The 15,389-nt window shown below is 39.2% G+C and overlaps 1 protein-coding gene and 1 long non-coding RNA gene across 2 annotated transcripts; both read right to left on the bottom strand.

The window, feature by feature from the left end:
* Positions 1 to 3,185: 3,185 nt before the first annotated feature.
* On the bottom strand, positions 3,186 to 4,094 carry LOC117152992. Its single transcript, XR_004463417.1, has 4 exons — positions 4,048 to 4,094; positions 3,601 to 3,681; positions 3,470 to 3,504; positions 3,186 to 3,373 (listed from the first exon to the last, which is right to left on the bottom strand). It is a non-coding gene; the product is annotated as an uncharacterized LOC117152992 (long non-coding RNA).
* A 3,645-nt stretch (positions 4,095 to 7,739) lies between these two features.
* On the bottom strand, positions 7,740 to 9,986 carry LOC113157822. The gene is made up of 5 exons (XM_033326509.1): positions 9,917 to 9,986; positions 9,481 to 9,825; positions 9,182 to 9,286; positions 9,037 to 9,071; positions 7,740 to 8,936 (listed from the first exon to the last, which is right to left on the bottom strand). The coding sequence occupies exons 1-5, from the start codon at positions 9,960 to 9,962 to the stop codon at positions 8,847 to 8,849; spliced, it is 621 nt and encodes a 206-aa protein (XP_033182400.1). The 5' UTR covers positions 9,963 to 9,986; the 3' UTR covers positions 7,740 to 8,846.
* Between the last annotated feature and the right edge of the window lie 5,403 nt (positions 9,987 to 15,389).

Here is a 15,389-nt window from a genome sequence, read left to right as displayed (position 1 = left end):
ACAGAGCTGATGGCCTTTCTTCCTGTGTTTGAAACGCCACTTCAAGCAGTGACTGACGCTCTGTTTATTACCGCAGTGGAAAGTTAGAGGCAGGGCATCAATACTTAATGCTTTCTGTTAGACCACACTGTGCTGTCTCTTCCTCTGAGATCTGATGTGAACCTCACCCCTCCCTCTGCTGCAGACCTCCATTTACACTTCTCGTTGTAAGAGATACTGGACATCATCAGTATCAGCTCCTCATCAATCAAATACGGGTTGTAAGCCGACAGATTGACTGCAGAACAAATAAGAGATCAGATGAACTTAAAGAAAGGCACGAGAATTAAAACGGCACATTTTTGCAGTTGTGGCCTGAATATAAATCACTATTTCAAAAGAAGAATTGGAATTTTGCATATAGTGATGACATATAGTAATAAATGACAACGTCCATGCATGAGTTCCACTCTGAGCTGCAGCAGCTCCACTTCATCTGGTGGCAGCGTACACAACGTTAGGCTGCAGCTCTCTCTGTTTCTCCGCAGGTCTGCGGTTTAGTTTTGCTTTTGGTTGAAAACTCAGTGCTGCATAGTTCAGATCATCTGTAGCCAGATTCTGTGTTTGCAGATTGTGTTCTTCATTATGAGCTACAGTAAATGACAGAGACAAAGACAAGTTCATTTATTCATATTTGTCACCCATATAGCTATAACAGCTTTTTTGTAAAAAATGAATTATTTAATCATGTGACCTAAATCAAATTTGAATACACTAGCGCTCAAAAGTACCTGTTTTAAGTTTCCTGTATTTAACAGCCTGAACTATGATGATCACAACAAGGAGGACATTCACAAGACCGAGGATCACACTTGTCAGTTTTGTTATTCCACAAGAAAGACCATGAAACTTATTTTAATCTAACTTAAGCTAAGCAAATGTTTTACTTGTTGCATCACATTTAAGAATCTTAACCAGATTCTGGACCAGAATATGTGAGTTGGACTTGTGCAAGTGTTGGAGCGCTGGAGTGTGACGTCTTCACCAGGCTGAACGTCCACAGCGTGAGAAGCAGACACAGAGATCCAGCTTGAAACACACAGCAGACAAGAGGTGGAGTGTTACACATGTTCGTTTCTTCGTCCAGTGGGTCGGAACTAGCTTTTTACCATTTATAGACTGAGCAGTTCTATCTCTGATGAGGAGACACTGACCTTTAGATGTTATCCTAGTGAAGGGTCCTTGAGTTTAACACAACAGACAGTTTCCTCGGTGACTGCATGAATATGTCAGTGTAACAGTATATCTTTATGTGCTGATGGCTGTTTTCACTCCACATAAGGGTGAGAACAAACAAAGGTTAATCCTGGCTGAAGAATTGAGTAAGATTAAAAACTGGCTACTAAAAATTAAACCTTCCACAGCTTAGATAGTACAATGTAAAAATGGAAGTTAATGTATATAATTTGTGCACATAAAGAAAGATGGAGGACAGATTGGGCAGGTGCTGAATGAATAGGTGGAGAAACCTAATGAGATGCTTGCATCCTCACTTGTTACTGCCTAGGCCTGCTCTGTGGTATAAATGCTGAGCAGGATCAGTTGAGTCAGGCTCAGGACCAGTATCACAATAGGAGAAAATCTATGGGACCTTGAAGATCAGGTAAATTGACAATAACATAGAGAGTGATATCCTAGCAGTAAATAAACCCATCATAGGTTGGTAGTGGCATGGCAGTGGCTGAATGATGGATTATAAGGTAAGAGTTCAAATGTTGGGAATCATACCGTCATGGTGATCACCACATTTCATCCTAACTGATTGTGTATGGGAGACTTGTGTTAGACAGTGCTCATCACCACCATTATCAAAAACACAAAATGGACTATCTTTTGAAAAAATGATTAGTCATTACTCCAGTGTCATGTGTCACATGTCTCTCAATACAACTGTCCATTTGTTCTGATTGAAAGCATATTTATATTTAAATTGAAGATTTTTCTGATGGCAGCTTACATGGTGAAAGTGACATTCAGTAGTGGAACAAATACCCTGCAGCTGGAGGCCAGCCTTCCTGTGGTTATAGGTGAAGATGAACACAGACAGCAGGTTTGTCACCACAGTGGAAAGTGACACAATTTTACTGTAGTTACTTAACCACACAAGTAGTTGTAGTAGTTACTGAACATCTGCCACCATCATTTGTAAGTGGAGAAGCTGGTCAGTGAGGAGAGGGATGAGATGGAGATTGTTACCACATATATATGTTTAGTATATATATATAATATGTAGGATTCCTGTGAAACTGGTGCTGTTGTACTTTGTGCACACAGAAAGCTTCAGCGCCCAACACAGGCAGACTCACCCTGCAGAGCTGGTGGTCAGAACAACTAAACATATGAAGTGTGTGCAGTAGACGTGAATATTTAAAAGGTGGTTACATCTCCTGGAGACTAAAGATCTGCATTAGAAGACATTCATTTACATTTAATGTACAGACAGCACAGATCAATATGTCTGTGACCAGGATCATGAATCTGAACCAGCTAAATGGAATTCAGCCACTTTATTCTTCACGCCGTCATTAAAATGTGGTTGTGATGTCTGCAGCTAACACGTTCAATTACTACAGAGTGAAAACACATGTTAAATGTAGACCTGATTTTCTGTGCTTGACTGAGGAAACCCAGCCAGCACTCTGATATTACAACATTTACAACAGGCCTCTCTCACTTCACTTATGTTCAGACCACACTGAGCTGTCTCTTCCTGTCAGATGACTGTGGTGCACATCCCTCTGTTCTGCACTGCTGCAGACCTACATACCACTCTCTCAACTTTCTTTGTAAGTCGGTTCTGTCGGTCATCAGTGGTTTTACTTGCTCTTCCTGCGTCACACTGATTGTGCAGGAGAGAAAGAGGAACAGAGGTCAGATGTGACCAATGACGGCGAAGTTCAGGTGCCGCTGCAGCAGACTAAACTTTACATCAAAAATCTTCCACAGTACAGCATAAATGTAGAATATAGATCAAAAAAGAGGCAACCTTGACCCGGAATAGATAGATTCATTTAAGCTAAACAATCAGTCTGCAGTGTGTTAAGAACAGACCTAGACTGTGATGTCTGATTAAGAAACAGGGAATTCAAATGCAAAAAAATGACACATTTGCATGAATGTAATCTATTTATTTCACAATCAGATTTTGTTCACTAAGTGATGGTAGCATCAGGAATCTAAATTCAAAAAGCAGGTTTCTATGATAGAAGCTTCAGCTCCACTCGGAGTCTCTGTTAGCAGCATAAATAACATGAGTCTCCACTTGTCTCCTGCTTCTTACTGTTGTTGAATACGGACTCCGAGCTGCAGCCTTCAGCTCGTCACAGTCATGATTCTGTAAGACAGAGCACCATCTCACAACAGCAGAGGAGTTCACACAGGATAAAGCGATGTTAAATATATAGAACAATAAAAGAAGTTGAAAACTCACCTGATTTCTTTGTGGCTGCTGTGTTTCATCAGCGACTGATGGAGAGACAATAAATGGGACCAAGTCATATTGTTATTTGTAACTGATTTGTAAAAACATCTCTTAATATATGTTAGCTGAAGACCACGTACCTGCCCGAAAACATTGAATGATTAGAAAGAAAACAAGACTGCTCAGGATCACACTAATCAGCCCTGCTATTCCAACAGAAACTGTGGAAGAAAATATTCAACCTTTGCTGACTATTATAAAAACATATTGAATTAAATGATGTCAGATGCTAAACATGTTTCTCACAGATTTAAGGCTTGGTAGAAGTGATTAGAAGATTCTTAATTTGAAATGTGGCATCGGTATCATGTGATTTGTCTGTTGATTTACCTTTAAAAAACATTATGAAATGAGAATGAGATTCATTTCACCGATTTTCTTTTCATAAATCAATGGTGTCAGTAAAAAGACAATACATTCAAAAAATAAAGACTAGATTTCCGTCTTCACTTGAGCATTTAGTCTAAGGACATTAGGTACTGTCTCTTTGTACAGGTAAAACAAAAAAGTAATAATTTCAGTCTTACCTTGAACTGAGATGAAGGTAACGTTCTTCATTGTGTGTGAGATGCAGAGTCTGTGCAAAGACACTTTGTATCTCTGAGGTCTTGACCACAGGCGGTTCTTGGAAAGAGGCGGAGTGTTGTAAGTAGGCTACATCTCTTCATTCAAACTGACCACAGAAATGAATTCTCAGCAAGTCTTAGAGCTCAGCCTCAAAGGGTGATTTGTGCCACTTTTGGTAGAGCTTCAAAAATACATCAAAGCCTGTCGGTGTCAACCATCTATTAATCAGTCAACAATAGAACAATCTAGAAACCTGACCTATATATTTTTATGCAGACAGGACGTTTGTGTAGTTCGACACTCAAAGCAAATGCTCTGGATATCTTTGTAGCTGAGTGGCAAAGCTCACAAGATAGACATTTCCGCTTCAGGTGAAGTTATTTTTAGTTAAACTGGAATATTGTTCATATATACAGTCATGGCATGTCATGTTCAGAAATGTAATTACACAATCACCGTGTGACAGCATAAGCTGTCGAAAGATGAAGCTTGAAGTGGAGAGAAGTATGACGACCAAGAGAAAACTAGGATAGGTGCACGAGCAAGACATTTCTCTGGAGGTGAGTAGCACCTGAAATAAGTTCTCTTATTTCACAAGTGGAGATCAGAGCAGGGGCTCGAGGTGGGCAGGATGTAGAGAAGTCAGCTGAGACACAGTTCCAGCTTGACCTCCAGTCCTTTGCTCTTATTTTAAGACTCAACATTAACTCCACTTCACTGATGCCTGTTTTATTGACCTTCTTAAATCAGCCTAATCAGATCAGTTTCAAATGTACCATATACAAGCTGCCCTGAATATTTGGTTGTTTCAGATTCTACTTCTCTGATCCTAATACTCTGTTTGGATTTCCCCAACCTGTCATAACTGGGTCTAGTTAATAATATTAATATTCCCTTCTTGTCTGGGCCCATTCAATCAAACTGGCTTCATATATGTGGTTTGCATTTTCTTTCTCTACATTCAGTGCTTAAGTTTATATGGTTAAAGTATAAAAGCAGAGAAAGACAGAGTGTTTTTATGTTGGTACTGTCATGAATTAGGGAGGGGGAACGAGGCAGGTTTGAACTGAAACAGGATTTATTTGAGAAAACTACAAAAACAGGCAGAAACACCAGGACAAAGTAACAACAGAAAACCATCAGTGAGACTGGGAACAAAGTAACAAAACAAGACTCAAGTATCAAAGAAAGCCGCTGCTCAATGGCAGGAAAGCAACTCACTGAGAAACAGGTAACAATGTCCAGAGTTCAGAGGGGGGAACAACGTCCAGAGAAACCAGGGGGAAGCAGACAGGACTGGGAAGGACGAGCAGGAGCAGGCAGGGTTGAGCAGGCAGATTCAGAAAAAGGTAGGGTTGATACCAGGGATGGAACACAGGCTGGAAATAGGTTGAAACATGAAGACAATCAAAATAAATGACAGGGGGAAAAGGACTGAGGAGAGTTTATGTAGCCTGAGGGGAACACAGGTGAGTCCAATGTGCAGCTGATTGCTGTGAGCAGAGGGAGAGAAGTTGCTGGTGGGCGGAGTCCAGAGGGAGAGCGAGAGGAAAATCCAAGACCGGCTGGGGCCAGGCCAAAACCATGACAGGTACTGATATGGAAAATGTCAAGTCCATTCTTAAATTTCCACCAGTAAATTAAGTAGTTAAGTACAAAGTATGACCCAGAAGCTCAATTGAAGCTTTAGCAGTCCTGACATTCAGAATAAGGTGCTGGAATGTGCAGCTTCATTATTACCATGAAAAATCAAAAAGAAATCTCATGAGTCACCATAAGTCTAGCAGATGAGTTCATAGATCAATGCAAACATGAGCTAATAGCCATGTGTCTTCATTTCATTCATGGTGGTGTGATCAAGGACAGGGAAGATGGATTTGCTGATTCTAGTGACTTTGCAACTAAATGACTACAGCGCTCGTCCTTATGTGTCTCAGACTGCAATAAACTAATAGAAATTCTGAAAAGCAAAATACCACTTCCAAGTTAAGATAAATTAAAGATTGTTGTTTTGACAAAGTACTGAAATTAATTAAAGAGCATATGAGCAGGAATAATAATAGTAACTGGGATGTCACATCCTCCTAATGCCTACAATCTGGTCTGGAAGTAACAAATGCATGGACTAGTTTTTCAGCATCACTTTGGGACAGGATGCTCCTAATTTTAACAATGTTTCTCAGGTGGAAAAAGGCAGTTCTAGAGATATATTTGATGTATGAAGTAAAGGAGATATCCTGGTCAAAGACCCAGAGATTCCTCAAAGTGTAACTAATGGCCAATGTTATGTCATCTAGTGTAAGAATATGATTATGACATCATGTCTTTGAATTTATGAGTAGAACGTTAGAGGACATCCAGACCTGTATGTCTTTTAAACATGCTTGAAGTTTGATTAATTGATTTGTTTCCTCTGGTTTCATGGATAAATAAAGCTGGGTAACATAGCAGTGGAAATTTATAGAGTGTTTGCAATGTTATTGCCCAAGGAGGACATACTGTACATAGAGTAGAAAAATGTTCCAAGCAAAGAACCCAGTGGAATTTTGTAACTATCTTTTGTGTGCATGGAAGATTCATTATTAACATGCACAAACTGGAATCTATCTGATAGATATGATTTAGACCAGTCTAGTGCTGTTCCTTTGATCATAATAACACGATCTAGAGAAGATCGTTAGTGACCTTTCGGAGTGCTGTTTCTGTACTATGATGTACTCTAAATCCTGACTTGAAATCTTCATACAGGTTATGCAGGTGGTCACATAACTGCTTTGAAACTAAAACCCCTGAGTCCAGAGTAGACTTTTTGAGTAGAGGTTTGACTACAGCAACCTTAAAAGCCTGTGGTACGTAGCCTGGTAATCTGATCTAATATGGACATGCTAATCACAGGTAAAACATCTTTAAGCTGTCTAGTTGGGATGGGATCTAAGAGACATGTTGATTGTTTTGATAAATTAATTATTGACAGTCATTGAAGTCATTGCTACTGACAGTTAAGGGGATACTAGGCTCAAAAGAGCTAGGGTTGTTCTTATTTGCCTCTGTTAATGATGAATGTACATAGTTATATAATATATAGTTAATAAACTGTGTTTCCAGGTCAGCAAGATTCCTCTTAATTATTGAAACGCCACCTCCTTTCCAGTTTACTTGATGTCTACTTTATGCTGCGGATTTGTGAATTGTGCTCTGGAGCTAACTTCCTCTGATTCACTACCTCACTTAGAGTGAGGCGGCAGTATTATAAACAAGACAGTCGACTTGTGCTGAAGAAAAGTTAGGATGACTGCCCTCCTCTGTGTTGGTACATGGCTCTGAAATAGAAGATAGAATCAGTTCCTTAATTTTGTCAACAGCTTTTGTAGAAAAACATCTACTGTAGTGTTTGAAGTGAAGTTCAGTACAAACACTCCCTGAAATAGAGACAAAGCTGAAGGGAGAGGGAGGGAACGAAAGGAATAGCGCTGCAGGGAGAATCCCGTTTTCAGGTCCTTTTTGCTGAGAAAAGAGTGCATGTTGACTATGTGGGATGCTATGAACTAAATACATGAATTGAAATCAACTGAGGTGGTTTGGGTTAGAATCTGCCTTTAGCGGGTTTCTGGGCATCTCCAGCTGGCAGGACCTGTTAGAGTCGATCAGTCCTCCTTTTTTTTTTTTTTACCTTAGTAGAAAGAGTCGGGATCGAACTTTTATTTGGGAGCATCATACAAACACAGCAATTTTTCAAATACACTTAAGGTTGTCAATTTAAAGGCTACTACGTTAGATAGCTAACAACTTTAGCATGCCAGGCTGGGAAGATACAATAAGCTTTTTTCGTCTGTATAAGGTCCTGTACAAGGACGGAAGCTTAGCACTCTTCTTACTCATCACAATTAAATCAAGTCATCCAGTTTTTACTCCTGCATGTCCAACATATTGTAATTGAAATATGTTGAAGTAGACTCATGGTTTAAGCTTTGGTTAACAAGGCCTCGTCACCCATATTCATGAGCACTTAGTTTAGGTGTGGCCTGTGTTTATCCACAGCCAATTTGAACACAACCGAATGATTAGTTATTCTTACATATTCTTACTTTTACCATTATAATGGATGAGCATCCTTTCATATAATTCATAGGTTGTTATATTTGTTGACCTGCTCCAGTAATCACAGAGAGCTGCACACACATTGCTGCACTGAGAAGACAGAGTACATATCAATGTGCAGATAGACGGGAGCTGCTGCTGCTGTAGGTTTGCTGTGGTCTCTCATGTGCAATGTATAGCAGGCTGAGAGGCTTACAATGTGGAGGCAGCTTTTCACAAGTTTTAGAGGTTAACTTATTACTTACATCAGTGACGCACTGTACGAATACAGAGGCTTCATGAATTTCAAAGTGTTCAAAGCACAAACACACACATTTGTAAACAGACCCTGTCTCTTCCTGTTAACGCAGTACATATATGTTGCTGCTGTGTGGTCAGATTTTATACCCTGGTTCAGAGAAAAGTACTGTTTCTTTAAGGTGTATTTAAAGGAGTCTGATCAGCTGCCAGCATCACTATTGGATCATTCTCTATGGAAAAAAAAAGATTTTTTTGTGCCTGTTAATTGAGATAGGAGGCCAAAGAAACTATGACATTAGGAAAAAAAGGACACATGCACAAAATAGTTGCATGTGTCATACAGTATGTGATGTGCAATTGTGACACTGTGACAGTGGTTTGAAGCAGTGACTCTGCACATCCACCAACCACACACCACTGGTTAATTTTCCTCTGATGCAGGTCTGAGGTTTCTGTTTTCATTTCGACGGAAAGTCACTTCTGCATAGTTAAGGTCATCTGAAGCCTGACTCTGTAAAAAAACGTTTTCAGTCACTCATCTCAAATAGTAAAAGACAACATTAGTAACTGGTAGATGACATGAATATAAAAATAAATATATAAAATGTCACCTCCGTCCGTTGTGGGGTCTGTTCTTCTGTGTGAGCTAAATACGAAAGACAGAAATCGTGGCTTGGTTGAGTCATGTACGAAAAATTATTTTAAAATATATTAAAATTATTTTTGTGAAAATGTAGAATAAAACAGTAAAGGTACCTTTCTGAAGCCTTTTGATTTTGACAACTAGACCAATGATGACCATAACAAGGAAAACGGTCAGAACGAGCACAATCAACAGCTTTACACCTCCATCAAACATGTCTACAAGAAAGATTGTTGAATTAAAGTTTGCACATTTTATTCTTTTAGTTGCCTGAGATTTGATTAATATGACACACAAACTAACACACTATGCAAAACAGAAGCTGTAGTGGAAAGAAACAAAAGTAGATTAGCTGTTGACATTTTTAATTAGAAACCATCAAATTATAGACAGAGAAAGAAAACAATCTTACCTTGAACATCCAAATATGTTGCATGCACAATAACTGGGCTATTGATTATGTAATATCCACAGAAATAAAGTCCAGAGTCTGATAAATCCACTCTTTTGATTTTGAGAAAGACAGTAGACATGTTGGATGTTGTTTCAAAGTTGCCGTTTTGAAAACCATCACAGAATGAAGCAGGTTCAGAGGGTTTGAATATAGAAGAAACACAGTGAGGCTTCAGTCTCCTGATCACTCTGAACCACATTATCATAGTAGGAGAACTGCTGTAGTTGGAGCACAGCAGTGAGACTTGTTGACCAGGCTGAACCTCCACAGTGTGAAACTCAGCAACTGACACAGAGATCCAAGCTGAAACAGACATAACGTTACACACAACACTCAATTAGCACGCTCTGTGTAGGAATAGCTGCAGTGGAAGATAATTAATACTAATACTTACTGTGACTGCAGAGAAGTAGAACTGTTGTAAAGATAAAGTTCCTCATTGTGCGTATGATTGTATTACTGCAGCTCCTGTAGGGGACTAGTAAGAGGTGGGGCATGTTTTCTTTATCACAGTCATTGCTCATGTGCAATAATGTCTTTCCACTTAGTAAAGTTACTAAAGTAGAACTTTCATCGCTCTTGTGAACAACGTGATACCCTTTCTTGTTTGTGGTTACAGGCGACAGAGAACTGCAGGATGAACTTCCTGTAGTTAAAACATGCAGCAAACTATATCCACATGACATAATGTAACTTTATGTCTGGTCTTCGTCTGTGCTGCAGCACAACATTTCTACAACATTTCTACAACATTGCTCTAACATTTCTTTTGTTTGCAAAAGTCTGCACATTTTTATGAAACTACTACAAACAAAAACAAATAAAACAAATGTTAAAAAAACTGTCAAAGTTAGTTGATTGATTGGTGGGAAGGGGTAAGATTATACAAGCCATCAAGCACTGGATATGGCATCAGTGGCTGTACACCAAGCAGACATTTCACCAGTAGCAGGATCCTTCTCTGATACTTTGAAAAAACTAACGCGTAATGTGGAGGGGGGGGCACCTTGTCCACGACCATATCACCCTCCAAATCCATTCATTATCCCAAACACATGTCCTCGTGAAGGTTGTGGGAGTGCTGGAGCATTTTTCAGCTGTCATTGTGCCAGAACCAGGGTACACCCTGGAGAGGGATGGCAGTCTATCACAAGGATAACACACAGAAACAACCCTCTAAATGACTGGGACAATAACAACAAACATAGGTACCAACTACCTTCTTTTAGTCTCTTCCATATTTTCTCATGCTGTATTTTGTCTTTTCTGAGCGTCCATACGCTCACCACATTGTGTCTTTGATCCTGCAGCTCCCCCACTTCCTGATCCACCATCCCTTCGCCAGTTATGACCCATTCCCCCTTTCCACTCTCATACGTAATAAAAATGAAAAAGATAATGAAAATGCTGCCAATTTGGCAGGAGAAATATTATTTGACTAACTCACTCATAATGGAATCTATGGGGATTTGGGAAATTCTTCCACACAACTTCACAGTTTAAAAAACGTTACATGTATTGATTATTTTATTTTACTGTCTCTGTGACTTTAATGCGAGGGTCAAAGGCTTAACCAAGAGCGACAGATCCATAACATCCAGATCATCTTTTGGATTGTGTTTATTTTTAATACTCACCTTGATGTCACCTGTTACCTTCCGTTTGTACTTACCTGTTCTGAATGTTGGGCCCTATTTCCCGGTTGCATGCATGACTTCTATAATTTATTAAGACAGAAAAAAGATGAAACTCTTTCTATTAACTTTAAAAATGAAGCTTACATCTACAATCTTCACAAGTTACTCTACTGGCTGCGAACTGTCAGAGCTGTCTGAACAAAACCACATTCACAGTGATCTCAACAGTCGTGAAGTTTGTTTGTATTCAAACCCACTTACTGGTGATTTTTTGGTTTCATTTTGAATAATATTTCAGCAAATCAGCTTAAATATGGAAGCTGACCTTTTGCTGACCTGAGCTGTGCTCAGACCACACTGTGTTGCCTCTTCCTGTCAACTAGTGATGTGTGCCACTCTGTTCTACATGGTTGCAGACCATCATCTATAGATATACATACCACCAGTCTCCACTTGTCTTACTGAACCTCACAACCAAAACCAGATGATTTAGAAATGATAAAGTAATACTAAATATGAATTAATTGAGCTATATTTAATCTGTAATGTGATCATTTGATCCATGTATTTGATTGATCTAATCTTTGTTATATATCTTATCTATTAATCCTTCATAAAGAACAAAGAATTCAATTCAATTCAATTCAATTTTATTTGTATAGCACCAATTTACAACAGAAGTTATCTCAAGGCACTTTACAGTGTAAGGTTTAAGACCTTACAGAAAATATTTATACAAAAAATTAAAGAGAAAACCCAACAATCCCATTTGAGCAAGCTTTAGGCAACAGTGGAGAGGAAAAACTCCCTTTAGAGGAAGAAACCTCCAGCAGAACCAGGCTCATAGTGGGCGGCCATCTGCCTCGACCGGTTGGGGTGAGTGGAGAGAGAAGAGAGAAAACAACAGCAGGCAACAAAAACAACAACAAGCATCAAGAACATTGGGCAGATGAACTGGATTCTGTAGATGTACAGCTCCAGGCCGAGGATACCTGCAGAAAAGTACAGAGAGAGGGAGACAGAGAGGAGGAAACACAACTAAAAGAGAGAGAAGACACAACGTTAATGACATGCAATGGTAGAATTAGAATGGATAGAGGAGAAAGGAGAGAGGAGAGGAGCTCAGTTTATCAGTAGAGGTCCCCCAGCAGACTAACCTATATCAGCATAACTAAGAGATGGTTCAGAGTCACCTGATCCATCTCTAACTATAAGCTTTATAAAAAAAGAGTCTTAAATGTGGAGAGGGTGTCTGCCTCCCGAACCTGAACTGGGAGCTGGTTCCACAGGAGAGGGGCTTGGTAGCTAAAGGCTCTGCCTCCCATTCTACATTTGGAAACTCTAGGAACCACAAGTAAACCTGCAGTCTGAGAACGGAGAGTTCTGCTTGGAAGATAAGGAACTATGAGGTCTTTAAGATAAGATGGAGCCTGATTATTAATGGATTTATAAGTTAGGAGAAGAATTTTAAAGACTAACAACTGCATGGACTAGTTTTTCAGCATCACTTTGAGACAGGATGCTCCTAATTTTAGCAATGTTTCTTAGGTGAAAAAAGGCAGTTCTAGAGATTTCTTTGATGTATGAAGTGAAGGAGATATCCTGATCAAAGATAACTCCGAGATGTCTTACAGTATTACTTGAGGCCAGTACTAAGTCATCAATGGTGAGAACGTGGTTAGACGTAGTGTCTCTGAGATTTTTAGGTCCAAACAGTATAACCTCTGTCTTGTCTGGATTTAGGAGAAGGAAATTGGAGGACATCCAGGCCTTTATGTCTTTTAAGCATTCCTGAAGTTTGACTAATTGATTAGTTTCTCCTGGTTTCATAGATAAATATAGCTGGGTATCATCTGCATAACAATGGAAATTTATAGAGTGTTTCCTAATAATATTGCCTAAAGGGGACATATATAAAGTGAAAAGAATCGGTCCAAGCACATAACCCTGTGGAACTCCATAGCTGACTTTGCTGTGCATGGAAGACTCATCATTAACATGTACAAACTGAAATCTGTCTGATAGATACGATTTAAACCACTCTAGTGTTGTTCCCGATCCCAATGACATGTTCCAGTCTGTGTAATAAAATGTTGTGATCTATAGTGTCGAATGCAGCACTAAGATCTAACAAGATGAGTATAGAGAGTAGACCATTGTCTGATGCTAATAGAAGATCATTAGTGACCTTTACCAGTGCTGTTTCTGTACTATGATGTACTCTAAATCTAATCTTCATACAAGTTATTACTGAGCAGGTGGTCGTACAATTGCTTAGAAACGATCTTTTCAAGAATTTTAGAGATAAAGAGCAGATTGGATATTGGTCTATAATTCGCTAAGACCCCTGAGTCCAGAGTAGGCTTTTTGAGCAGGGGCTTGACTACAGCAACCTTAAAAGCCTGTGGTACGTAGCCTATTTGTAAAGACAGATTGATCTGATCTAATATGGACGTGCTGATCAAAGGTAAGACATCTTTGAGGAGTCTAGTCGGGATGGGATCTAAGAGACATGTTGATGGTTTAGAGGAATTAATTACTGAAATTAATTCAGAATGATCTACGGGGAGGAAGCAGTCTAAGTACGAGCATGGATCTAGAGTTGTTGTATAATCCATGCTATATGCAGGGATGATCTGATCAATTTTTTCTCTAATAGTTATGATTTTATTTGTAAAGAAATTCATGAAGTCGTTGCTGCTGAGAGTTGAGGGAATACTAGGCTCAACAGAGCTATGGCTCTTTGTCAGCCTGGCTACAGTGCTGAAAAGAAACCTAGGGTTGTTCTTATTTGCCTCTATTAATGAGGAGTAATATGAAGTTCTAGCTTTACAGAGGGATTTTTTATATATTATTAAACTATCTTTCCAGGCAAGATTCAGCTAAATTGGTGGAACACCACCTCCTTTCCAGCTTACGTGATTTCTGCTTTAAGCTACGGATTTGTGAATTGTACCATGGAGTTAACTTCCTCTGACAGTTATCATCAACATCTACATGGATATTAAAGTCACCCACTATAACGACTTTATCTGCACTAAGAACTAAATCAGATAGAAACTCTGAGAATTCAGTTAAAAACTCAGAGTAAGGGACAGGAGGACGGTACACAAAAACAAACAGGACTGGTTTTTGATTTTTCCAGTTAGGATCAGAGAGGCTAAGAGTGAGGCTCTCAAATGAATTAAAACTATCTTTATGTCTGGGGTTGATTAATAAACTTGAGTGGAAGATCGCTGAACATGACTTGAGGGGGTCGACTCATTCAGAGAGACATATTCATCCTGCTGCAGCCAGGTTTCAGTAAGACAGAATAAGTCTATTTGATGGTCAATTATCAAATCATTCACTAACAGGGATTTAGACGAGAGAGATCTGATATTTAAAGTCCACATTTGATTGTTGTCTTGTTATTTTGTTCTGAGAGAGGAGTCGTCTTTATTTTTAAAGAAGAAACCAAAACAGGACCTGACAATGAGATTAAGTACCAGGAACTTTTGTACATTGCATTTGTGACTTAATTGTTAACAATGTCCAAATTAGGTGAATAGAAAAGGTCTCTGCTCACATATTTCACTGACATTTAGGAGTTAAAAAAAGGCTCATGTAGCTGGCAAGTAGCACTAACCCAATACATTACCCCAGGGAGGGACAGTCACTGACTCTGGCACAGCGAGACATTGCCTAAGATTGAAGTGAACAAGAGAAAGCAGCAGGTCATGGACCTCGAAAGGCGACAGTGGAGGAAACTGAACTAAATCTCAACAGAATCACTTATTTTCGTTCAGTGCAACAGCCCTCAGCTGCCCCTCCCCAGCTCTCTTTTTGTTCACACCTTGCCTCCAGTCATGCCTGTGCGCACAAGTCAAGTCACAGTATATATGAGATTCATTTGTTGTTGCTCTCATAAGTAAGTGAGTAAGTCTCATTCTTACCTTTAACATTTTACTCTACTACTACTAAGTATATTGTTTCTCTGTCTATGGGTAAATTCCACCATGATACAGTCCTTGGTCAAAAACAACCACATGTTTGATTGTGAGAGATTGTGGAGATGTTGCTGAATGTCATTTGATATTTGTTGTTCTGAAATTCATCACAGTGATGTTGACTGTAAAACTGATACAGCTAATGCCCGTTCTGTCAATGAGTCTGGGCGAGAATATGTGATACTTCAGCGATCCATCATAGCCTGAATGCCATATACTACTACTACTACTACTACTACTA

This window comes from Anabas testudineus, chromosome 18 (genome assembly GCF_900324465.2).
Source record: "Anabas testudineus chromosome 18, fAnaTes1.2, whole genome shotgun sequence".
Lineage (NCBI taxonomy): Eukaryota > Metazoa > Chordata > Actinopteri > Anabantiformes > Anabantidae > Anabas > Anabas testudineus.
Note: the sequence above shows the minus strand (reverse complement) of the source record. Positions and strands in the feature narration are given on the sequence as shown.